We start from the raw sequence: 27,901 nt of genomic DNA, 5'->3' as shown, positions 1-27,901 counted from the left end.
AACTTCAGAGCTTGGAGGCATCTGGCATTCTCTCTAAGGCTAAGTGGAGAGACTGGGCCATGCCCATTGTCCCAGTAATCAAGAAAGGCCAGAGCTCTTCACATCTATAGGGACTTCAAAGTGAGCATCAACTCCAGCCTGTGTACTGTGCAGAATTCCCTGCCATGAATAGAGGACATTTTTGCATCTTTGGCAGGCAGGGAGAAGTTTTCAAAGATTCGCTTGTTATAAGCTTATCTGCAAATGAAGAAGCAGGAAGTTTCTCACAGTCAACACTCACAAGGGACTGTTCCAGTATAATCATCTCGTCTTTGGCGTCGCATCAGCCTCGGCCATTTAACGAAGAGCAATGGACCAAGTGCTCCAAGATATCCCAAGAACAGAACGTGACCTTGATGACATCATTGTGACTGGCAAGAATGATGAAGAGCACCTCCAGAACCTTGGTAAAGTGCTTACCAGTCTGAGTGAGTATGGTCTGCACACAAAGAGAGAGAAATATGACAAGCATGACTCACATAATTCACATGAGAAGACTGAAGCAGTGCTGCAGACACTCAAACTGGAAAATGTGTCACAACTCAGGTCATACTTGTGCCTTGTAAACTACCATCACCAGTTTCTCCCAAACATTGCTACAGTGCTGCACCCATTGAATGCACTGCTGTAGACAGGAGCAAAGTGGGAATGGTCAGAAAGATATGAAAGAGCATTCAAGGAAACGAGGAGAGTAATAATATCAGATGAACTGCTCACCCATTATGAGCCATCTCTGCCCATCAGACTGGTGTGTGATGCATCTCCTTATGGCATTGCTGCAGTTTTGTCCCACACTATGAAAGATGGATCTGAACATCTGATTGTATTTGCATCAAGATCACTGACGAGCGCAGAATGCAACTACACACAGATCCCTTAGCTCATTATGGAGAATAAAGAAGTTCCACCACTATCTCTAAGGACATAAGTTTACACTAGTGACAGATCACCAACCCCTTGTGTCCATTTTCAATCTCAATGTGGACAGCTTGTCACATCTTCCACTGTTGGTAAATGAAGAAGTCTTCATACTGTGACCCAGCAGAGGTGTTCCACACAGTATTCGTGGACCAGTTGCCAGTAACAAATTCTAAAATACAAATAGAAACAAAGAATGACCCGACATTGTCAAAAGTCTATGACATCGTCATGCAAGGATGGCCAGCTCATGGTAATGCTATGTTTCCAGAGTTCTCAGTGGGACGAGGCCAACAGTCTGTATGTCAAAGATCACTGATGTATGGATTTCGTGTTGTGGTTCCCTCTAAGCTGTGCACCATAGAGTTAGAGGACCTGTATGAAGAATACCTGGGTACAGTCAAGATGAAGAGTACTGTCCAGAGCAATGTATGGTGGCCAGGAATAGATAGACAGACTGAAGACTTGACCAAAAGTTGTTCGGGATGGCACAAAGTTCAAAAAGCACCCCTACAGGCACTGTTACACCCATCGGAGTGGCCATAAAGAGTACATATTGACTTCACTGGGCCATTCATGAGCTCCATGTTTCTGCTTGCTGTGGATGCTCATTCGAAGTGACCAGAGGTCATGCCAATGAAGTCAACCACCTCAGAGAAGACTGCTTCCACTCCGAGAACTGTCTTCACCAGAAATGGCTTACCTGAATGAATTGTGAGTGACGAAGGACCACAATGCATGTAAGAAGAGTTCAAACTATTCATGAAGAAAATTGACATTAAACATTTCAAATCATCTCCTCGCAACCCAGCAACAGATGGGTTAGATGAAAGCTTTATCCAAACCTTCAAGGAGTCCATTAAAACTATGGGCAAGGAGGACATTTCTCTACAGCACAAGGTGGACAATTTCCTTTTTGTGTATTGGAATGCTGTCCATGCGATGACAAATCATACACCTGCAACGCTGTTCATGAGCAGAAATCCGAGATCTCGCATGGACCTCCTGAACCCAGATCACTGGAGGGAAGTGCAGAACAAACAGTAACAATTCAGTCAGTTTCCAAGTGAATAAGCAAGGAGCTTCGAGGTTGGACAGGAAGTCCTAACGCCTGATTACAGACAAGACAAGAGGACACCCCGTAGGACAGCTACAACAACTGGACCGTTGATACTGGAGATCATATGTGGAGACTCATCTAGACCAGATACTGGACGCTCAGCCAAAGAACACACCTGAGTCAACTGCATCCAACAAGACGGGCATATTACAGCCATTGGACCTACCTCTCAGTGATGATCATGTCACTAACAGCAAAGTGGCACCTGCAACAGAGAAAGTTGTCTTAGACAAGACACCTGCCAAACCTAATGCCACTCTGCAGGCCCAAAGGCACTATCCAGAAAGAAACAGATCACCATCCAAAAGACTAAATCTTTAGTATAGTGAAGTTAGTTATGGACTATTATGTGAAAGCACATTTATTTGAGTATGATTTGTTAAAGGGAAGTTGAATGCTGTGTTACATATGCAGTTTTATTTAACATTAATCGTAATGTATGGATCCATTTCTTTTAGAGCAACAACTCCCCTTAGCATTATTTATGGATTGATAACTTACCTCTGTGTACTGATCTGTTGTCTACACATGCACATTACTCTGTTCTCTCTCTCTCTCTCTCTCTCTCTCTCTCTCTCTGCAATGTGAAAGCACCAGTTAACCTCATTCCCTGTGTGCATGCTTTTATTTGTTTGATTTGTAGTTGTACGGACACAACAAGTGTGTTTTCAAAAGGCAGCAACCCCTTGGAAAACCTGATTGAGATGTCAATATTAAATGTGCTCAATTGTCTGGAACGGGAGCTCTCAATGTTCTAACTCTGCGCTGAAAGATCAAAGTTAAAATGGGTAATAAAGTACAAGAACATTATGCTATCGGTAACAAAGAAGCACACATGTGTTTGAATGGATTCCTTAACATAGATGACAGAATTGTACAAAGCGACAAAAGTCCCTATATTATCCCCTGCTATTCATTGGGAACTGGATAAAAGTAAGAGTGGGTGAAATGAACTAAAACAGGCAGTTTTGACCATTTATTCATTAATGAGCAACGTAACGAGGAATGATTGTCTTCACTGAATTTGGAGAATAGCCACAGCTTTTGCAATGCACTCAGAATAAAATAAGAATGGGCTGATTGCATACACTCATTGGTAGAAAAATTATTAGAAAATGTTTGTAAGGGACGGGATTAATCTGCACTTGACAAAGCAGGGCTAATCAGGGATAGTCAGCAAGGTTTTGTTATGGTTAGATACTGTTTGGCTAATTTGATTGAGATATTCAAGGAGATGACTAGTGAGGGTAGTGTGGTTGACATAATCTGAATATATTTCAGTAAAGCTTTAATAGGAAAACAGAGACATAGCAATGAGTTGGCATACAGTATTGAGATAGATTGGATGGTTGGGCAACTTTATAACAATGACCACACACTCAACATCAGCAACACCAAGGAATTAACTGTAGACCAGGAAGGGGAAGTTGGGAGAACACACACCAGTCCTTAATGAGAGATTAGCTGTGGAAAAGGTAAGTAGCCTTTAAGTTCTGGGCATCAACATCTCAGTGTATCTATCCTCAGCCTAACACACTGATTATTCATGAAATCAGGCAATCCATTCAGTGTTGGAGCAGGTTTGGTAATATCACCAGAGACTCCTGAAAATTTCTACGGATAAAGAGTAGACAGCATTCTGATTGGCTGCAGCATAGACTGGGACGGGGGCTGCAATGCACGATGCACGGGATCACAAGACCCGGCAAAGAGCTGCAGACTAAACCAGTTCCATCAAGGACACAACACAACACTCCCCACCATCATAGGCAGTGGTGCTGCCTAAAGACATTTATCATTAAGGACCCTCACCATCCAGGACATGCCCTCTTCTCAACACTAGCATCAGGAACCTGAAGACCCACATTCATCCATTCAGAATCAGCTTCGTCACCACGGCCATCAGAGATTTTAATGGTTCACTAACCCTCATTAGTCCTCTTCCTACATTATTTATTTTGTAATTTGTAGTCATCTCTGTCTTTGCACCCTACTGCTGCCACAAACCACCAGATTTCATATCATTGAAGACAGTGTGATAAACCTGATCTTAATTCTAGTGTACGTCCAAGGATTTCTGTCGGCAATGGCGCTACAGAAAGAGAAGACAGTTAAAGAAGATATACCAGATATTTATTTTCATTAGCCAGAGCATAGATTGTAAAAGCAAGTGCATTAACATAGAACAGAACAGGCCCATGATGTTGCAACAACCCTTAAACTTACTCTAAGGCCAATTTAAACCTTCCCTCTCACATAGCTCTCCATGTTTCTATCATCTATGTGCCAATCTACGAGCCTGTTTAATGTGCCTAATGTATCTGCTTCTACCACCACCCCAGCAATGTGTTTCACTTAATTAACACTCTCTGATTCAAAAAAACCTACTTTTAACTTCCTCCTATACTTTATTACAGTATAGACCTTTCAGTCCATAATGTTGTGCCAAACTTTAAATCTATTATGATATAACTATACCTTAGGCCAATGACTGAATACCATTCACAATTCTGGTCACCACACCATAGGAAAGATGTCATTACACTGTAAAAGAGATATAAATAAGATACCCTAGGATGTTGTCTGGAACAGAACATTGCATCAGTGAGAAGATACTGGTTGGGGTACATTAACTTACCATGGAGTAGTAAAGGCTGTAGGAGGGCCTGATTACAAACAAAAACTTCTGACAGGCATAGGTTGGGTAGATGGTGAAAAACTTTCTAATCCCTTAGCAAACTGTTTATAACCAGTGAGCAAAGGTTTAAAGCAAGGGTTCAGAGATTTAGAAAGAAAGTGAGGAAAGTGTTTATCATCCTGAGGGTGGTAGAAAGTTAAGTGCTCTTACAGCATTTAATTGACCACTTGAAATGCCAAGGCTTGGAAAGTCACGGGCCTATTGCTGGAATGTTGGAACAGAGTAGATGAGTAGTTGAAGGCTGACAGGGTCATGGGGGATAGAGGGGTCTGTGTTGTGTGACCCCAGCCCCATTTATTATCCATGTATTACTTCCAACCACATTGTATATGTATGGCAAACTGTATCCACTAAACCAAGTCAAATCAGACAAAGATGTTCATTATCCTCATGATACAGGCTGGCGCAGTAGCATAGCAGTTAGGCACCAGTTATTACAGCACCAGTGACCTCTGTTCCATTCCACCACTGTCTTTAAGGAGATTATACATTCCCCCTGTGACCACGTGGGTTTCCTCCAGGTGCTCTGGCTCCCTCCCACATTCCAAAGACGCACGAGTTAGAATTAGTAAGTTGTGGGCATACAATGTTGGTGCCGGAACCATGGGTACACAATCCTCAAACTGTGTCCGCAGTTGGCACAAACAACACGTTTCACTGAACGCTATGGTTTTCAATACACATGTGAAAAATAGAACTAATCTAATGGTGTCTACTCCTGACAAAGGGTCTCGGCCCGAAACGTCGACAGCGCTTCTCCCTATAGACGCTGCCTAGCCTGCTGTGTTCCACCAGCATCTTGTGTGTGTTGTCTAATGATGTCTCAGATGTTTTAGGAAAAGCATTAAAGGATTTTGCACCCATTTCATGAAGACAGCTGTAGTTAGCGATGTAGTATCAGTAGGCATCATTTTCTCCCAGTTTTCTTACGTCTGGAAAGAAATACTACAGCCCCTTGAAATTGGAAAACTGCCTTTAGAACATCACATTGTCATATTCCTTGTGGTGTGATGAACAGCACAAAAAGATTGTGCACTGCAGGTTATCTCAGGCACTCTCAGATAGTGTGGCTTTCCTGATGGGCACCCTCTAAACTACTGTAAGCATGGAATTGATGCGGAAACTTAAGTTTGTGGGCAACCCACTAACCATGTTCATGAAATCCGTTCTCCTTTTAACAAACATCTAGGGATAATTACCTCCATCTACTATCACTTCAGACAAATAGCTTATTATTTACAGATATGATCCTGCACCATACCTTCATCAATTGATCTTCCACCACAGGAACAAGCATGATGCCAGCAACGCATGTACCAATCAATAGTATAGTTGTGTAAACCAGTCGTGTTACAATTGAAGTTCTCCCAGTTGGGCAACAGGAGCACACCAGACATGGAGCACCACTGCACAGACATGGGATCTGTAAACAAGAAGATAAGAATTAATTTTAACATAGTATGTATATTAACTCTGTCACCTAGATCCAAAGTTGGAGCAAATGCAAAGCATTTAACCAGAATAAGAAATTTTATTTATTCCTTTTATTTATTTAGAGATACAGTGTGGTAAGCCCTTCTGGCCCTTCGAGCTGCGTCACCCCACTCAACCCTAGCCTAATTATGGGACAATTTACAATGACCAATTAACCTACCAATTGGTATGGTTTTAGACTGTACGTGGAAACCAGAGCACCTGGAGAAAACCCATGTGGTCATGGTGGAGGGCGGACAAACTCCTTACAGATGATGACAGAATTGAGCTCCAAGCTCCCATACCTCAAGCTGTAGTAGCATCGTTCTCACCGCTACGTTACCATGGCGCCCCAGGGGAGGCTGCAGGCCAGGCCTCCAAGTCATGTCGCTCCACCCACTCGAAGTGAGCACTGCTGCGTTGCAGGTAATTGAAAACTTTATACATTTGGAGGCTACGACCCCAACTATGAGTCCAATAGTCTGCAGAATGAAGCCTACCCACTTTTCTATGAACTCTGGTGATATAACTTTGCCTCTGGTATTTGGCAGCATGCTGATACATAAGGATTCATGCCCAGAGAGCTAGCATTGACATCAGTTGTTTTATATGATCATAACTTGTTGATGTTTAAAGGCTCTGGCGTCCCCTTTGGCAAGAGCAGTGGGAACCATGTACAAGTGTGCAACATTAACTATAAACAATGGGTGCTGCTTAATTGAAAGTTTAAACTACAAGCAAATATAATCAGGAAAGCAGTGAACAGATGAGTATACAATCCAAGAGATACTTGTGAGAAAGAAAGCAAAAACTGCAGCATAATGAGTGCAATGTAATGGGTTTTCCAGCAACCCTCAAACTATGCCAGGCATTGATATCCTGACCTGGATCTGAACCCAGTATTAAAGATGCACATGCACCATCGTTTACTTCCTGAGCCAGGAGTCCTCATAGGCAGCACCGGAGGAATCAATATGCTTGAAGAACTCTTATTTTATTTACATTGGCAGAACGCAGGCTTGCTGAGGATATGATTAGCTTCTAAATAAAAAGGGAATTGGATGCAGTCTAGATAATTTTGAAATGAGCAAGATGTGACCTCAGGTTAGTACTATAAAATCAACGGATGCCAGAAATTAGTCCAAATGGAGGACAACTAGAATAATGTTAAAGAGATCACTTTGAGATCCTACATTGTCAGCCAGGAATTCCACTTGTAGAGAAAGCACATAGTCAGAAACTCAGATGAGTGATACATAATTTCCAGAACACTAATGGGAGGTGAGAGGAGAGGTACACATAATTTCCACAGCATTAACAGTATGTGGAATTTCCATCTGGAAGCACTTTGAATAAATGTTAGCTGAGAAGTAAATAATTGGTATCACGATGAGTGGATCAGATGAGAAAGTTTATTTGAAATTTGTCGGCTCAGTTATGTTTTTGGCTTCAGAAGTTCTACAGTGTAGTACTGAGAATCTGCTACACTCTTGGAGGTACTGCCTTCTGGATGAAATCTTTCCCACTCCCACATGAGGGCAAAAGGTTTCATGGCAATAAATCAAAGAAAATCAGTTATGTTTTCTTCATTGTCGTGGACAATATTTTTCAGTCCATTGATACAATGACACCACAGAAAAACTGGCTGACATGTTTCTTTTGAAGAGGCCTTCTCAGGCTGTGAAGTGTGTTACCATGTGTGCATGTTATAAAGACTTTCAGCTCCCAGTGTGCAGTGCAGGCGGTTCACCCGGAACTGGAAGTGACATTGGTGAACCGGTCATACACACTCTTGGCGGGCAGGAGCATCCCGAGTCAAGTGTGGTTGAGCTGAAGCCATTCTGTAAATAAACTGAGTGTTAATTCTTTTTACCCATGTAAATTTGTCATTATTAAGAACAAACATAACATGGTGTCAGAAATCAGTATGAGATCAAAATACAAAGCATAACTGAATGCCAGAGGTGACTAAGAAAGAGACACTAGGTTCTGTCAGAGAGAAGCTGTGGACCAGAAAGCATGTTGTATCTTGAAGCTGACAAAGTTCACCGGATTCACTAAGAGAATACCAGGTGAGAGCCCTAAAATTCTATAATGGATAACCTAAGTCCCCCCAAAGCTATGGAGTTTACCGGCAATTTAGCTGATAATTGGAAACGCTTCAAACAGCAATTCAACATATATTTGGCATGAGCAGAGCCGGCAAGATGAAGAAAAAATCGAAAGCGTCTAGCTTTCTACACATAAATGGACATCTACAACAGCTTTCAAATTAATGAAACAAACATTAAATTGACAAAAATTTGAGGATTATTTTTTCCAAGTAAAAACGCCACATTTGCAAGGTGTAAATTATTTTCCTGTGAATGGAAACAAGGTGTTAGCTTTGACCAATACTTAGCTGAGCTCCACACTTTGAGTAAGTCCTGTGCATTTGGAGACTTGAGAGACTCACTAGTCAGAGACAAAATAGTTTGCGGCATCCCAGATAATGGGTTCAGATAAAACTTGCTCTGTGAAAAAGATTTGACACTAGAAAAGGCTGTGAATATTTGCAGGGCAGCGGAGACCACATGAGCACAAACCAAGGAGCTGCACAATACGGAAACAACACAGCATGCTGTGAAAACAACAGGACAGAGCACAAGGCATTTCCCAAAATAACAGCAAAGCAAAGAGGTAGAATCAAACAGTAAATGTGGAGGCAGGCACATCCCCAAAAACATGTCCTGCTTATGGAAAGTCCTGCAATAATTTTGGGAAGAAAAATAATTTTTCAAAGTTCTGCAAAGCTGGCGCTACCAAGGGGAAGGTACATGCTGTTGATGAGGAAATCGAGAAAGTTTTTGCAGATTCTCTGTATGCCGCTGGTGCTGGTAGAACAGAATGGATTGTTCCAATAACTGTGAATGAGACAGTAATTCCATTCAAGCTTGACACCAGAGCTCAGGTAAATCTGTTATCAGTTGATGATTACAAGATTCTCAAAGTAAAGAGTAAGATTTAGCCAATGAAGTTAAAAGTGGCAGACTATACTGGAGAGAATGTTCCAGTAAAAGGAGCCTGTGCAGTAACCTTCAGGCACAAGGGACAGAACCTAAAGGCACAGCTAATGATTGTTGAAAGAGAGTACAGGCAATATTAGGTCTGACTACATGTGAAAGGCTCAAACTGGTGGAAAGAGTTTTCATAGTGGCTTCACAGACCTAGGGCGACCAGGCAAAACTCAATAAAGAATACACAGATGTCTTTGAGGGGCTTGGATGCTTACCCGATGTAACTTGAGAAACAGCATCTATGAGAGATCGAGAGAGGTCATGCAAGAGAAGAACAAGAACTCCAGCTTCCATGGACACTCATACCAGGAACACCAGCATGACAGTCAGGATGCCAGTGCTGAACAGAGTGATCGCAAAGAGGTCGTCGCCAGTCTTGCTTCCACATCATGCAGCTGTGGTGCAAAATCTGCCTCTAATCAACTTCCAGTTAAAAACTGGAAATCAGAAATGTCTCACTATCCTCGCCGAAGTTGAAGAGGAAAAATAAAAAGGAAGATGGGGAGACCACACAGCCCCCAAGGTCAGAACAACAGCACCAGTTCGACACAAACCAACAGGAGGAGTTGCTCTCTATGAAGTGTGGCCAACAGGAGGAGTTCTGTGAATTGAGACAGAGTCTGTTGGAACTTATACAAAGACACACTGATAACATGGATGTAGTTCAGGACCTGGGCCCTGCCACTTTGATACACTCTCTGGCCCGGGCCCTGCCACCTCGATTCAGCCCATAATCCACCTTTCCAATCTGGCCCTGTGCTTAAATTGGTAAACATCAGCTTGTTCCTCGCTCTTGGGCATGGCCTACCACCTGGACTCTGCCCTGCCTTGTTTCTGCCACTTCCGATCGCCTCCAAGCCGGCTCTAGCAAAAGCCAAACATTGGCTTGCTCCTTGCTCTTGGGTCTGGGCTCCGCTGCCTCAATTCTGCTCTTGCATACTACACCATGACTACCCTGCACCTTTAAATCTTCAAATCACACCGCAAAAACAGGGAGCTCAGAAGCTCAAATCCAAAAGCAAAGTAACAGGCCATTGATTGCAGTGAAAGTTTTCGAGAAAAAGAGTTTTTGAGTAATAAGGTAATTAATAGCTGAGTTTGCTGCTAGCACCAGCACCATTTATACTGGAACCAAAGAATATTCATATCAAATCTAAAAGGCAAGATTTAACATGAATGCCGGAATGTATTCATTGAATCAGCGACATCACCTTTAAGAATAAATTGCTAAGGCCCAGTAGAGGTGTTGTTAAATGGTTAATATATCTCAAGGTGTTCCAGTTGCTGAAACTATCTTACAGACAGTTGAGCTTGCGTCATGAACAATTATGATTATTTTGACTTAAAAGGGTTGAGTGGGATTTCCCAAGTTTCGCCCTGATTTGGCCAGTTACTTTTCTCTGCTCATCTAACATCCAGAAGTTACCATAGCTTAATGATCTACAAATGCTTGTAAAATTATTTAGATGAAGCCGTTGCTCTTTCTAAATTGTCTGTCCATAAATTTGTACAAACGATTGGTGAGTCTGCAACATAGCCAGTTGCCCCTGATCCCAAAGGGGCACAGCCTATAATGAAGCCAACTCTGAGCCCTGCTCCCAGAAATCTTCATTCCCTTTCATCAATAGATACCTCATAGGTTGCTGCCACTGGAATTACATACTTGATGGCACAGATGGACAAGGGGGATGTTAATACTAACCATGGATCACATTTAGGAAATTAGCATCTTAGTAAGCATCAGTATGGTTTGATTTACAGTTCCTTTATAATCAGGTGAGAGAAACAGTGCAGTTGACAACCTTGTGCATGCAGGAAAGTAAATAGAGTGCACTCACAACTTTCACAAGTCTGGGAAAGGTACAGAGAGTAGAATTACTTTTCTATATTTTGTATCCTTTAATCTCCATACCTAGCCCTGCCAGTTCATTCACAAATTCAGATTCAATGTCACTGAATGCCAAAACTCAGGCTCTTGAACCAGAGGGGATAACCTCACTTACCATATAACCATATAACAATTACAGCACGGAAACAGGCCATCTCGGCCCTTCTAGTCCATGCCGAACGCTTACACTTACCCAACACTGAACTGTTCCTACAACCTCTGGACTCACTTTCACAGACTCCTCATCTCATGCTCCCAATACTTACTGCTTATTTATTTATTATTATTATTTTGCTTTATTTGTATTTGCATTTTACACATTGTTTGCTTTTCTGCCTTGTTGTGTGCAGTTTTTCATTGATTCTACTGTGTTTCTTTGTATTAACTGTGAACGCCTGCAAGAAAATAAATCTCCGGGTTGTATATGGTGACATAAATGTACTTTGATAAGAAATATACTTTGAATTTTAAAACATGTCAATTTCCCAGTAACTGCCTCAATAATAGCCAAAATTGCTGAATGTTCTTGGGAATAATGGCATGCAAAAACCACATTAAATCTCTGCAACTGCATCCAAAAACTGCATCAAATCTCTTCCAGTATGCATCCAACTCACAGCAAACATCAACATCTTTGTCCATCGAAACTTCTAAGCCTGCCATATGTTTACTTGCCTGTTGAAGTTAATGTGGTACACATTCAATTATCCTGAAAGTAAAGTGTTGAAACTGAACTTAAGCAGAGCAAAATTCATATATCTCTGAGATTCAATCAACTGGAAATTTGCCTCACCATTTTCTGACAGGATTTACATCTGCCCTAATACTTGATTTTCTCGTGCAAAACATCCCAATGTGACGCCCCCTTTCATGTAACATGCAAAATCCATCTCCAGTGAGACCTCGATCTTAGTGTGAGAAATAAAAATTCCCACACACAGAAAAGATTAAGTCATCCCTGAAACTATGCTATTTAAAAAAGCCAACTCTCAAACTGTATTTTTGTCCTCCCTAGATCTATAACACCCTTAAATCTTCAAATACAAATTTGTGCCCTCATTGCTTTGCCCATGGTCACTCTTGACTTCCTTACCTCAGGATTAATCCAGGCTGCTATTACTAACCTGTATCACATTACAGATTTTGCTGCTCGTTTATGTATTAAGGAGGTCACAAAAATCCATAATCAAGGAGAAAAGATTTCATGTACTTTTCCTTCAGCTCACAGGAGCTGGAAGTGTTGATAACATTTCCAACTTCATCAAATACCAAGTATTTATGGATCTTAGTCATGCTTTTAATGGTTTTACAGGGATCTCTCCATCAACTTCTTACCAGGAGAACCAAGGTTTAGTTCTGAAAGACAACACTTCACCTACAAATCTGCTGGGGTCATCCACTGTATCTGGTGTTCCCGATGCAGCCTCCTCTACATTGGCGAGACCCGTTGTAAATTGGGGGTCCGCTTCGTCAAGCACCTCTGCACTATCTTTCAAAAGTGGAACTTCCCAGTGGCCTAACAGTTTAATTCCAATCCCCATTCTCATTCAGACATATCGGTCCATGGTCCCCTCTTTGTCCCATGACGAGGCCACCCCCAGGGTGGAGGAACTCCTTATATTCTGTCTGCAAAGCCTCCAACCTGATGGCATGAATATCGTTTCTCCATGCAATAAAATTTTTTCCTCCCTCCTCTCTTCTTCTATTCCCTACTATGACCTCACCTCTTCTCACCTGCCTATCACCTCACCTGCTTCCTCCCCTCCTTCCCTTTCCCCTATAGTCTATTCTCCTCTCCTATCAGATTCCTTTCTCTCCAACCTTTCCTGCCCACCTGGCTTCACCTGTCACCTTCTAGCTACTCTCCTTTGCCCCCACCTTTTTACCAATTCAAGTCAAGTCACTTTTATTGTCATTTCGACCATAACTGCTGGTACAGTACAGAGTAAAAATGAGACAACGTTTTTTCAGGACCATGGTGTTACATGACACAGTACAAAAATTAGACTGAACTATGTAAAAAACAACACAGAGAAAAGCTACACTAGACTACAGACCTACCCAGGTCTGCATAAAGTGCACAAAACAGTGCAGGCATTACAATAAATAATAAACTAGACAATAGGGCAGCAAGGTGTCAGTCCAGGCTTTGTGTATTGAGGAGTCTGATAGCTTGGGGGAAGAAACTGTTACATAGTCTGGTTGTGAGAGCCCGAATGCTTTGGTGCCTTTTCCCAGAAGGCAGGAGGGAGAAGAGATTGTATGCGGGGTGTGTGGGGTCCTTCATAATGCTGTTTGCTTTGCGGATGCAGCGTGTAGTGTAAATGTCCGTAATGGTGGGAAGAGAGACCCCGATGATCTTCTCAGCTGACCTCACTATCCGCTGCAGGGTCTTGCGATCCGAGAGGGTGCAATTTCCGAACCAGACAGTGATGCAGCTGCTTAGGATGCTCTTAATACAACCCCTGTAGAATGTGATGAGGATGGGGGGTGGGAGATGGACTTTCCTCAGCCTTCACAGAAAGTAGAGATGCTGCTGGGCTTCCTTTGCTATGGAGCTGGTGTTGAGGGACCAGGTGAGATTCTCCGTCAGGTGAACACCAAGAAACTTGGTGCTCTTTACGATCTCTACCAAGGATCTGTCGATGTTCAGTGGGGAGTGGTCACTCCATGCCCTCCTGAAGTCAACAACCATCTCTTTTGTTTTGCTCACATTCAGAGACAGGTTGTTGGCTCTGCACCAGTCTATTAGCCACTGCACCTCCTCTCTGTAAGCTGATTCATTGTTCTTGCTGATGAGACCCACCACGGTCATGTCATCGGTGAACTTGATGATGTGGTTCGAGCTGTGTGTTGCAGCACAGTCATGGGTCAGCAGAGTGAACAACAGTGGATTGAGCACACAGCCCTAGGGAGCCCCCGTGCTCAGTGTGATGGTGGTATTTTGGCATCTTCCCCCGTCGGTTCCAGTTCTGAAGAAGGGTCTTGGCCCAAAACATCATTTTTATTCCATAGATGCTGTCTGACCTGTTGAGTTCCTTTAGCATTTTGTGTGTGCTGCTTTAGCTCTGGAATGCCTCCTGTGGGCATTGATCTTCAATAGACTGTCCAGATTGTTCTAACCCCCTGACAGTACTCTGCCACTTTGTTCCATCATTGCTGTATCCATTCAGTCAACAGCAGCACTCCCCTGTATCTGGTAGAACACGGAACATCGAACAGCCCATCTGCCAACGAGGTTGTTCCAAACTGTTAACCTACTCTAAAATCAATCTACCCCTTCCCTCCCACATAGCGCTCCATTTTTTTTTATCATCCTTGAATGCCCCCAATGCATCTTCCTCTACCACCTCCATGGCAGCACAGTCCACACACCCACTACACTCTGTAAAAAATATAGCTCCATCATTCCCCTACACTTTCCACCAATCACCTCAAAATTATGCCCCCCTCATACTAGCCATTTCTGCCCTGGGTAAAAGTATCTGGCTGTCTACTTGATCTATGCTTCCTATCACCTTATCAAGTCAGCTCTTCACTCCAAAGAGAAAAGCCCTTGCTTGCTCGATTTACAACATGGACCTTTAAGATTTAGCTACCAAGATCATACCTGTTGTGTCTCATGCAGACAACTGTGAGAACTTGCAACAATAGGGAATAATGTATTCATCTCGACAATGTAAGTTTCAGCATGGATTTACACTGGGAAGCCGAACAGTCCTGCGAGTTTTGCAATTGAAGTCTGTGTTTTTCTTGCAACTTTTACAGTGCTACGATGAGAGAGAGTGCTGTTGTAAACATCAGAACTAGATGGCTTAAAGCAATTTCTTGAACAAAGTCTTTGACAAGCTTTGTTACTTTTCTTAATGTATTCACTGTTTGATGCCACGTTTTGCATGTGAACTGTATGTTGTCACCAGTGCTGCCATTTCTTCAGCTTTCTCTGCTTTGTGAAGAATTCTGGCATAATGAACTTCTTTTAAAGTCTGTCAAAAGCTTGCTTCCTTTGCTTCGCTGAAGTGCTTGTCTTTCTCTTCTCATGGTGATGCCAAACTAATTGAAGAGCTAAACAGCTTCTTTGCTCGCTTTGGGATGGTTGTAGACAATGAGGAACCAGTGGTGAGGGCCTCAATATTGCATGGAGGAGCTGTTCCGACACTGTAAAGTCAATAAATGCAAAGCAGCAGGACCAGATGGCAGAAGTTCTGACAGGTATTTATAAACTTTCCCAATCCCAGGTTATGGTTCTTGCATGCTTCAACATGTCAGGAGCAACATGTCTTAATAACTACAGACCAATGGCACTCACTCCCAAGTGGCCAAGTGTTTGGAAAGGTTGGTTATGCCACACATCAAGGACATAATTCTGGCTACGTTGGACCACCTCCAAGGCAAATAGAGCAACTGAAGACAGCATTTCTATGGCCCTTCATACAGTCTTGAAACCCTTGGAGCACAAAGACACCTATGTCAGAATGCTTTTCATGGATTACAACTCAGCCTTTAGCACTTTTTACCGAACAAGCTGACTCTCAAACTCCACAATCTAGAATTCAGCACATCAACCTGTATCTTGCATCTTGGAGTTAATTTATTGATTAATTCAAGTCAAGTCAAGTCACTTTTACTGTCATTTCGACCATAACTGCTGGTACAGTACATAGTAAAAATGAGACAATGTTTTTCAGGACCATGGTGTTACATGACACAGTACAAAAACTAGACTGAACTACGTAAAAAACAACACAGAGAAAAAGAAAAAAAAAACACACACAACAACTATACCAGACTACAGACCTACCCAGGACTGCATAAAGTGCACAAAACAGTGCAGGCATTACAATAAATAATAAACAGGACAATAGGGCAAGCTGTCAGGCCAGGTGTTGGGTATTGGGGAGTCTGATGACTTGGGGGAAGAAACTGTTACATAGTCTGGTCGTGAGAGCCCAAATGCTTCGGTGCCTTTTCCCAGATGGCAGGAGGGAGAGGAGTTTGTATGAGGGGTGCGTGGGATCCTTCATAATGCTGTTTGCTTTGCGGATGCAGCGTGTAGTGTAAATGACCGTAATGGCGGGAAGAGAGATCCCGATGATCTTCTCAGCTGACCTCACTATCCACTACAGGGTCTTGCGATCCGAGATGGTGCAATTTCCGAACCAGGCAGTGATGCAGCTGCTCAGGATGCTCTCAGTACAACCCCTGTAGAATGTGATGAGGATAGGGGGGTGGGAGATGGACTTTCCTCAGCCTTTGCAGAAAGTAGAGACGCTGCTGGGCTTTCTTGGCTATGGAGCTGGTGTTGAGGGACCAGGTGAGATTCTCCGCCAGGCGAACACCAAGAAATTTGGTGCTCTTAACGATCTCTACCGAGGAGCCGTCGATGTTCAGCGGGGAGTGGTCGCTCCATGCTTCATTGAGATACACTGCAGAATAGGCCCTTCCAACCCTTGGAGCCATGCCACCCAGCAGTCCCCTGAATTAACCCTAGCCTAATCATGGGACAATTAACAATAACCATTCAACCTACTAACTGGTACATCTTTAGACTGCGGGACGAAACCGGAGCACCCAGAGGAAACCCACACAGTCACCGTGACTTCCTCATTAATTGTATCCAGACGGTGAAACTACTCAAGTGTACATCAACCCCCACTAACCCTGAAGACCAGTGAACCAAGCCCACTTCTCTATACTCTCTTCACCTGGAGGGCAGAGCTTAGTCAAGATGGCGCTAAACAGCAACTCCTCTGCTTGCAGCTTCGGAAACAGGTCCATTTCTGTCTTTAATACCTCTAGTTTTACTTTTCAAGGTTCTTTTGAAGTCACTGACCTGGAGATACATGCTGACTTTGGTTCTTTGCAGGAATGGGACCCGCTCTCGGGGTTTCACAACTGGCCGTTATCTAACATGCCAAGGGCGTGGCCTAAGAGCTCGGCTCACTTTCGGAGCCCTAGGATCTCGAGGCTCTGGAGACCGGCGGATCGAAGGTCAGTGTCCCAACAGACCGATGTGTCATGGGAGCTGGAAGATCTTTGGTTGTGTGCCCAGAGACCTGAGATCTTTGGGCACAGAGCTCGGAAAAAGCGACACAACGGACTTTTAACATTGTAAACCAGCAAGTTGTTTGTTATGCCTCCCCTCTCGCTGTGAAATGGAGACATCTCTTTCTTCATTATTAGAGAGCGAGCGAGCCTATGGTATGCTGAATGCTGAGAGAACAATGTAGTCTTTGAAGTACCGCAAGCCTGTGTCTTTGCTGTTGCTTTGCTCACGCTTGAGTGCTCGGTGGTGGGTGCCGATGCTTTTTTTTGCTGGTGTGGTGAGGGGGGATCGTTGCTTGCTGCCGCTTGCTCGCTGCCGGGAGGGAGGAGAGCTGTGGGGGGACTTTGGGGTTCTAACATTTAACTGTCACTAATTCTTTGGAGCACTCCTCTGTTTTTCGTGGATGGTTGCAAAGAAAAAGCATTTCAGGATGTATATTGTATACATTTCTCTGACATTAAATGTACCGTTAAAACCTATGACTGCACTCCTGTACATGCTACAAACTTAATCATCAAATCTGCAGACAACATAACTGTGATTGGCCTAATCACAAACAATAGCAAATCTGCATGTAGAGAGGAGATTCTGAAGCTGTCTGATTGGTGCAGGAACCACAACCTAGCAGTCAAAATCAAGAAGACAAAAGAAACGATCATTGACATTGGGAAGGCAACGCCCCATTGTGTGGTAGCGGATAGAATCTCCTTTTCCAAGTTTTTGAGGATGAACATCGCTGAGGGGCTCTCTTCGTCTGTCAACACTACCTCAACAGTAAGGAAAGCACAGGAGTGACTGTATCACCTGAGGTGCTTAAGGAGAGCTAACTTGCCCTGAAAATTGCTGGCCAACTTTTATCGATGTGCGATAGAGAGCATGCCGACATATGGAATGACAGTGTGGTACTCTAGCTACAGCAAGGCAAATCACAAAGCATTCCAACAGGAGATTAGGATGGCTCAGCGCATCATTGGGACTCAATTACTGGACCTGGAGCCAATCTATAACTCTTGATGCCGATAGTGTACTTGTAACATCCTATATCCGAGCAGTGTCTGTTTAAGATAGATAGATAGATAGATACTTTATTCATCCCCATGGGGAAATTCAACTTTTTTCCAATGTCCCATACACTTGTTGTAGCAAAACTAATTACATACAATACTTAACTCAGTAAAAAAAAAATATGATATGCATCTAAATCACCATCTCAAAAAGCATTAATAATAGCTTTAAAAAGTTCTTAAGCCATTGGTAGGAGATTCAGACACATCTTAGCTAAGACAGTAAGAATGAAAATCAGCTCATTCCCGAGGGCTGTTGTGCAGCTCAGCAGTGCCACAACCCAGCTTGCCAATGGCCTTTGAGTGTTATGGACTATTAGAATCACTTGTTGCATGTAAATATGGGATTTTTAATTAAGCTGTACCACATAAATTGTAAGTATCTGTTTTGAATGGACTGGAGTTGTATTGCAGTCTTACTTTGAGGACTGACAATAAAGTTCTATTCTATTCTTTTAATCATGACATCCTTTAAACTTCATTTTCCTGCAGTTTTCATTTTATTAGACCCGCATTTACACCTGTGATTGTAAACATTCACTCAAATTATCTTAGGCAAAGAATTGAATTTGTCTTATTGAAGACATTTTGGGTGAGCTAAGCTGTTATTAATTAACTTAATATGGATTAACCTGCAGATAAAAATCAATTCCATTGATTCCAGAACTAACTGCAAATAGAATTAATAGTAGAGGAATGAAAAATAGATTTAATCCATCCATTCAAACTAGTTAGGTGTTAGAGCAGCGGCCAGAGATCATTTCAGTTACAAAACCAGTAAATTTCAATACAACCTGAAGTTGGGACAAAATGGGCCCAGAACACATTCTACACAATCCGGAAAGCTCACCAACGTCTCCACATTCTGAGAAGGCCAAAGAGAGCTGGACTTCGCACATCTATACTCATGTCATTCTACAGACGTGCAACAGAATGCATGCTAACAAGCTGCATCATATCATGGTATGGGAACTGCACTACAGCAGACAGCAAGGCTGCACAACAGGTAGCCAAAACTGCCCAATGCAACACCATCAGGGACATATATACAAAAAGGTTCCGGAAAAGGGGTAGCAACATCAGGAAGGATCCCATAAACCTTTCTCGTGAATTGTTTGTCGAACTCCCATCATGGAGGAGGCTACATACAGAAATGATGTAGGATTGGTGATATGATTCCAAGTCAGAAAGGTGTGCAACTTGGAGATGAAGTTGTAAGTGGTGGTGGTACCATGAACTTGATGCCCATGTGTTTTGTGAATGTGAAGATCACAGGTTTGTGAGGAGTAGCCTGGACTGGTAATGGTAGTGCCTTTTGTAGATGATACACAGTGCAGTTCATTGTGCATAGCGGTCAAAGTCACAGACAAAGTCCATTTATTATCAAAGTAGGTATGTCATATACATACTTTCCTTAAGGTTGTTATAGCTAGGGAAGGTAGTAGGGATAAGCTCCTAGATGCAAGATTCAAGATTTTAAAACTTTATTGTCATTCCAACCATACATCAGCTCTGCAGGACAGAATGAGACAGCGTTTACCAGGGGCAAGTGCAATCATAACATAACAAATGTAACAATAAATAGTAAACACAACAATAAATAGTAAAACACAACAGCCACATGTCGGTTAAAATCAAGTTATGTGTCCAGTGCAAGTTAAAAGTGTCCAAAACAGAGTCAGGTAGAGCAGCTATTTAGCAGTCTGACTGCCTGTGGGAGGAAGCTGTTTAGTAGCCTTGTGGTTTTTGTTTTGATGCTCCTGTAACACTTGCCTGATGGCAGAAGAACAAACAGCTTATGGAGAGGGTGTGAGGGGTCTTTAATGATGTACCGTGTCTTCTGGAGGCATCGACTCTGAAAGAGGTCTTGGACAGAAGGTAGGGAGACCCCAATAACCTTCTCTGCTCCCCTAACCACCCTCTGCAAGGCTTTTTTGTCAGCAGCACTGCAGCTGGAGTACCAGGTTGTGATGCAAAAGGTCAGCACACTCTCAACCACGCCTCTGTAGAATGCAGTTAAGGTGTTAGTGGGCAGTGGTGCTTGTTTAAGTTTCCTCAGAAAGTGCAATCTCTGCTGGGCCCGTTTCACAATCCCAGTAGTGTTCCTGGACCAGGTGAGATTGTCCAAGATCTGCACCCCAAGAAACTTGATGTTTTCCACTCTCTCCACTGTGGAGCCGCTAATGCTGAGGGGTATGTGCTCAGGCTGAGACCATCTGAAATCTCCTTGGTTTTGGTGACATTAAGCATCAAGTTGTTGTCACTGCACCAACTCTCTAGGTGTTTGACCTTCTCCCTGTACATTGTTTCATCATTTTTGCTGATGAGCCCCATCACTGTGGTATCATCAGCAAATTTAATGATCAGGTTCCCCTTCAATCTGGCTGCACAGTCATGTGTTAGCAGTGTAAACAGCAGTGGGCCAAGCACACAGCCTTGTGGGGATCCAGTGCTAGTGTGATGGAGTCAGAGATGTTCCTGCCAACATGGACTGTCTGTGGTCTCTCTGTCAAGAAATCCAGAATCCAGTGACACATGGCAGTGTTAAGGCCAAGCAGCGACAGTTTCACCACTAGTTTCTGGGGAATGATGGTGCTGAACGCTGAACTGAAATCAATGTACAGGATTCTGGCATAAGTGTCTTTATTGTCCAAGTGAGAGAGAACTGTGTGCAGTGTGGTGGATATTGTGTCCTCTGTAGAGCGGTTGGGACGATAAGCAAACTGTAGAGGATCCAGCGATGAGGGGAAGCTGGCTGTGATATGAGACTTGACAAGCCGTTCAAAACATTTCATCACTATGGGGGTCAGGGCAACGGGACAGTAATCATTCAGACAGGCTACAACTGACTTCTTTGCTACAGGGATGATTGTGAAGATTTTGAAGCATCTGGGGACAATGGCTTAACTAAGGGAGATGTTGAAAATATCTGTCAGGACATCTGCTAATACATCAGCACATTCCTTGAGCACACTTCCAGGGATGTTGTCCTAATACCTATAAAATGTTCTTAATGGTGTGCATCTCAAATAGCCTCTGACAACCAAGTCCACCTCCTGGCCTTCACACGTGGCTTAGTTACTGGGCACAACAGTTTTTACTGACAGGAGAAGGGACAAAGGCAAGTTATTGGCACCTTAAAACCAGTCACTTTGGCTAGATGGGATCATCAGCTGTGGCTGGCAGCTTATCTAGCAGAAGGAAAACTCTGATCTCAGGATCTTCTCCATCAACTTACCAACCACTGGGGTAAGACTCACTGGTCTATAATTTCCTGGGCTATGTCTGCTCCCTTTCTTGAATAAAGCGGCAACATTCGCAACCCTCCAATCCTCTGGAACCTCTCCCGTCCCCGTTGATGATGCAAAGATCATATCCAGATGATCATTTATCCTACCTATCTTGCTATTCCAACTCTGGCTAGCACGTGACACCAGTAATAATCCTGAGATTATTACCTTTGAGGTCCTACTCTTTAATTTATCTCCCACCTCCCTAAATTCAGCTTGTCGGACCTCATCCCACTTTCTTCCTATATTGTTAGTATCTACATGCACCACGACAGCTGGCTGCTCACCCTCCCCTTTCAGAATGCCCTGCAGCCTCTCCGAAACATCTCTGACCCTCGCACTCAGGAGGCAACACACCATACGGGAGTCCCGTTTGCGGCCACAGAAGCTCCTCTCTATTCCCCTTACCATGGAATCCCCTCCCACAACAGCTCCGCCACTCTTTTTCTTGTCCTCCTGCTCAGCAGAGCCACCCATGGTGCCATGATTCTAGCTACCGCTGCCTTCATCTGATGCGCCATCTCCCCCAAATGACTCCAAAGCCGCATATCTGTTTTGGAGGGAGATGATCGCAGGAGACTCCTGTACTATCTTCCTGCTACTACTCTTCCTGCTGGTCACCCATTCCCTATCTTCCCTTAGATCCTTAAACTGCGGTGTGACCAATTCACTAAGTGTGCTATCCACAACATTCTCAGCATCTCAGATTCTCCAAAGTGAGTATTTTGACAGGTTGCATCACAGCCTGGTACGGAAACACAAATGCCCTTGAATGGAAAGTCCTACAAAGTGTAGTGGATAAGGCCCAGTCAATCCATGAAACGTTGTCACAGAAAAGCAGCATCCATTATCAGAGACCCCCACTACCCAGGACATGCTCTCTTCTCGTTGCTACCATCAGAAAGAAAGCACAGAAAACTCAGGACTCACACCATTACATACAGGAACAGTTATTACCCTCAACCATCAGGCTTTTGAACCAGAGGGGATAACTTCAGTCAACTTCACTTGCTCCATCACTGAAATGTTCCCACAACCTATTGGCTCACTTTCATCTCATGTTCTCGATATCCATTGTTTATTTATTTATTTATTATTTCTTTCTTTTCATACTTGCACAGACAGTTTGGTGTTTTTTACACACTGGTTGAACAGATAGTTGGTGCAGTATTTTACTGATTCTATTCATGGGTATATTGTGATATACAGATATACTGACGGTTCAAAAATACAACCCCCAAAGTGAAATTGCAGGCTGAAGATTGCAGTGATGGTAGTCCAGAAAAAAATATATTTAGTAGAACAGTTGACAGTTTTGTTAACTGCCCGCAAAAAGTCATCGTCTCTTGCCAGCACAATCTTGGGCAATCAATTGAATGAAGTACCAATCAGTGGTGAGGTTCTTGAGGGTTATTGGAACTGCACTCATCCTGGCAAGTGGGGTTTTAGGAATCAGGTGGATTGGATTTTTTGGGGGGAATGGGATATTCCTGGGCAATTTGTCAGGTAAATGTCAGTGTTAAATGAGGGTGCAGGTAGTTCTGGAGTGAAGGTTTTCATTACCACTGCTGGATGTTGTCTGGTCACACACCTCTGTTCCCAATGTTCTCAACCATAACGCACAGAGTCAATCCAATTAGCTGGAGACTGACTTCAGTAAAGACGTGGTCTCAAGAGAATTTTAACAAGCGAAATAGCCTTATTGGTATACATTCATTTAGAGAGAACCCAGAATAAGGCTTATTTCTGGTGATGGAGATTATTCACCAGATTAATTCAGACTCTTGCCAAAGATACATTGTATCACAGGATAAGATCACTTCAGAGCTCCTCAAAAGTCTTTATAAGTCTTGGAAAGGAGAAATGAACCTCAGGAAACTCACAAATATCTGGATGGTCCCACTCTGAGCCATCGACGAACACTACGCTTACCCCAAAGCTAAACTTGCTGGCAAAATTATCCTAACGCCTGCTTATTTTCCTGCGGCGTAATTATCAATTATCACGGCAACAGGATGGGGGGGGGGGCATTTTAATTGCCAAACCGGATGTCACCCATGCGTAAATTTAACCCCTCAGTGTATCAGCTCCTGCTTTAATAACGTATGACCGGTCTCCTCGACGTTATAAATCAGTGTATTTTCGATAACACCGTCACCCGCGCGAAGATGGCAGAAAGCTTCCTCACAGCAGGTCCCTCAGCGGGTGGCGGAGCGCAGCAGGTAGAGGAGGACAGGAGAGGGTGGATCAAGGTGGGAAACAAAGTAAGCGGGAGTGAAGACGTGAAGAAAACGGTTGGAAAATAAGACGGGAACTGAGTGAGCATTATACTACCATTCCAAACATTATAGCAGCTGCCCGGGCAGGTCTGATGCTATTGTCCTGTTCTGTATCTCGGGCATTTAAACACACACAAAAGGACGCCGAAGCAGTGACATCTGCAGAGGAAGGGACGCCAATATTTGATATCACTGGGTGACCGAATCTGCCAAATCAGTTGGTGCATTAACTTCAGTAGGTCATGAAAGTACAGATGGATAGCCGTATTTAAATATTGTAAATATGATCATAAAATATCTTGACATTGAAAACGGATCCGTGCAATGCTGTAGGTGAAATCAGAGCTCACCGGGCGGCTGTCGGCTAGAAACAACTGCCTTGAGGTTTCGAGCAAGGTGGAGATATTTGAATAGACGTTATTGACTAGAGAATAAATATAATAAAGAATCGAACTCTACCAACAAAAAACAACTTATTTGTGATCATTATCTACCGACATAAGTTCGATTTTGAAATGCTGGCTGTCACTATCTCCCCCCACCCTTATTTCCCAATATTGTTTCACGAGAGGCAGGTGACTTCAAAACGCACCTCCTCACCTCCTACCGAGCTTGGTCACCCTAATCTCCAAAAGGCACACATACTTCAATACCCCATGCTCATCTACACCAAACTTCACACTAATACAGACACCATACTCCCATACACACACCCGCACCCACACAGTGATACACACACGTCCACTCTCCTCCTCAGACAACTCCTTCGCCCACAGCGATAATTACACCTCACACCCCATACACAGAGCTCCACATTTCACACTCACGCATTTACACACCCCACAAACACGTCTGCACAATACTACATCATATAACCATATATACGCACAAAATGACCAAAACACATACAAACACCCACCCACAAACAGGCATGCACGTACACACACAATAAGTATCAGGAAATAAATGGGACGCGGCGGCGCATGGAAGCTCGTCCCTTTCACTGCCGGAGCCCGGGTGGCCGCGCTAAGCCCCGTGTGCTCACCCAGCTGCCGATGGTGGAGACCAGACGCCAGCCCATTTTGTTGCAGTCTGGCAGAGACTGGACGAGCGTGCGAGCTGGCGCTTCCTGACGTCAGCCAGGTGTGAGCCCCCTCCCTTCCCCTCTTCACTCCTCCCCTCCCCTCCTCTCTTCACCCCTCCCCTCCCCTCGGCACTGCTAAACCTTCCCTGATCACACAAATAAATCTTCCATTCTTCCCAAACCTCCACTTCCCAGAAATAAATCTTCCACCACCCTCCTCCCCCCCCCCAATAGTCACTGCAGAGGAGTAACTGGAATGATTTTCTCTTGTGGGTTAATATCTATGGAAATCAAAACCAGACCCCCTTAGAATATTTTGCTCACAACTTCTCAAATGATTGTGGGTTTCCTTAAAATATCCCCACTCCCTCCTCTCCCCAGTTTGAAAATAACTCGCCTGCTTTGCTTTTACAATATCATTAAAAGGTCAACAATGTAACTCAGCTATGCTGCAAAATTCCTTATAATTGTTTGCTGGGAAGTTTTTTTTGTAATTCATACTTGGCATCTGGATTTGCCGACAAAATTAATATTTATTCCCATCCCTCATCTTAATGTACCATGAAGAACTAAAAGCCCAAATACCTTGACATTCACAACATTAAGATCCACCCCCTTATCACCTTGTATGGCTCACTATCAAATTTTTGTCTGATAACTTTCCTGGAAACTGGTGTAGGATTCTCAATATGTTAAAAATGTTGTATAAATGCCATTTGTTACTGTTTAGTCATAATATTCCTTTTGTATTTATTCGTTCATTCACAGATTGTAGTCATTGCTACAGAGCCAGGATTTCCCTTGAGAAGGTGACAGCATGCTACCTTCTTGAACCATTACACTCCACATGATAAAGTTTTATTTTCACAATGCTTTTGGGTGGAGAGTTCCAGAATAAGTTCTGACCCTGTCACACTGAAGAATACATTTCCAACTATGATGGAATGGAAGCTGCTGTGAAAAATGTCCTTTACTGTCCTTACCCTTCCTCATGACAGAAATCAAGCATTTGGGAGGTCCGGTCGGAGACATCTTTTTGAATGTCTGCTGTGCATCTTGCAGGGCGTACAAACTGCGAATGCAATGTGAAGTGGAGGAACTAAATTTGCTTCTTAAAGCAAATACAGAATATTCCATCTCCGGATCCAGGAACAGTTATTACCCTTCAACCATCAGGTTCCTGAACCAGTGTGGATAATTTTACTCACCTCAACACTGAACTGATTCCACAACCTATGGAATCACGTTCAAGAGTTCTACAACTCACGTACTCAGTATTATTTATTGCTTATTTATAAGTTTTATTTTTTATCAACTGAAGCTGTAAAAACCTGAGGTTTAAACACAGCCAAGTGCACTCATTTCTCAATTGCTAGGAACTTTCGGACTATTCTAGTGGTATTTAGTGTGCAAACATGAGGAAATCTGCAGATGCTGGAATTTAAACAACACACACAAAATGCTGGTGAAACACAGCAGGTCAGGCAGCATCTATAAGGAGAAGCACTGTCGATGTTTCGGGCCGAGACCCTTCGTCAGGACTAACTGAAAGGAAAGATAGTAAGAGATTTGAAAGTAGTGAGGGGAGGGGGAAATGTGAAATGATAGGAGAAGACCGGAGGAGGTGGGATGAAGCTAAGAGCTGGAAAGGTGATTGGCGAAAGTGATACAGAGCTGGAGAAGGGAAAGGATCATGGGACGGGAGGCCTCAGGAGAAAGAAAGGTGGGGGAAAGCACCAGAGGGGGATGGAGAACAGGCAAACAACTAAATATGTCAGGGATGGGGTAAGAAGGGGAGGAGGGGCATTAACGGAAGTTAGAGAAGCCAATCACCTTTCCAGCTCTTAGCTTCATTCCACCTCCTCCGGTCTTCTCCTATCATTTCGCATTTCCCCCTCCCCCCACTACTTTCAAATCTCTTACTATCTTTCCTTTCAGTTAGTCCTGATGAAGGATCTCAGCCCGAAACGTTGACGGTGCTTCTCCTTATAGATGCTGCCTGGCCTGCTGTGTTCCACCAGCATTTTGTGTGTGTTGTTTGGTATTTAGTATTGTGGCTTTCTGGCGATTTACCTAGATATTGCTGTGTAGCACTAATTGTTCTTTTTCTTCCATTTCCAGCAGTTTAGACGCATCTAGGCGTATAACTGCCTTCCACAGGATGTATAATTACAGAGTTCCAAGAAACTCAAATTCTTGAGTATACACTAGTCACACATAGAAACAGAATAATAAACTTTTCAATCAGATGGTGGTCCTCTTGGTGGCCAAACAAAGATTTAACAGAAAAACAAAATACATTTAAGTCAGACAGCCTCTTGAACTATATGCTTCTCTCAATTTTACATCGATTACAACTCAGCAAAACATGCTGAACTGTCTCTGGACTACCACAGTCACATAATCCAGTAGGATGTCTTCCTATTATCTTTAAGTAATAGTTTAGCCCACAATGCTCCAACCAATTAATTGTTTAATGCTATTGTGTGGTATGTTTGGTATGGTATCAGCTGTAGATATTACTATTGGGATAATATATACCCTCTTCATGTTCCATAATCTTCCAATTGCCTCTTTTAATTCAGCATTTTTCTGGTGTTTTACACCTATTGGTTTCTGTATGTTTTGTGTGTTTGGAATGGTTGTATCTGTTAATCGTTTAATATTATATCCAGATATTTATAATGGGTTGTCCTAAATGTAATAACAGATCGGTCATAATATAATTTGTAAAACACAAACTCTAAAACTAGATCAGGTTTTTATTTTTAGTAAGGTTTCTTTTATGAGCTTGTATTTGAAAGCAAGATTTTGGTGAATGATGTTTACCACTTGACTGTGCTTATGTAAGTAATCAGATTGAGTTAAACTGCTGCAGGATCCTGTAATGTGTTGGACTGTTTCTGGTTTCTCTTGTGATTTTCTGCAATTTTTGTCTTGAATTTG

At 43.0% G+C, this 27,901-nt stretch overlaps 1 protein-coding gene across 1 annotated transcript in view; it reads right to left on the bottom strand.

Moving 5' to 3' along the window:
• LOC140725099 (serine incorporator 1-like) overlaps positions 1-24,999 on the bottom strand; it is an 89,122-nt gene extending 64,123 nt beyond the window's left edge. The window contains exons 1-2 of the mRNA XM_073040110.1: positions 24,917-24,999; positions 6,037-6,198 (exon numbers count right to left, since the gene is read on the bottom strand). Coding sequence (XP_072896211.1) covers positions 6,037-6,198; positions 24,917-24,952 — 198 coding nt within the window. The 5' untranslated portion in view covers positions 24,953-24,999. The remainder of the gene's footprint in view (positions 1-6,036; positions 6,199-24,916) is intronic.
• Between the last annotated feature and the right edge of the window lie 2,902 nt (positions 25,000-27,901).

The sequence above is a fragment of the Hemitrygon akajei genome, chromosome 1, assembly GCF_048418815.1.
Source record: "Hemitrygon akajei chromosome 1, sHemAka1.3, whole genome shotgun sequence".
NCBI classification, from domain to species: domain Eukaryota; kingdom Metazoa; phylum Chordata; class Chondrichthyes; order Myliobatiformes; family Dasyatidae; genus Hemitrygon; species Hemitrygon akajei.
This window is presented reverse-complemented; position numbering and strand designations above follow the sequence as displayed.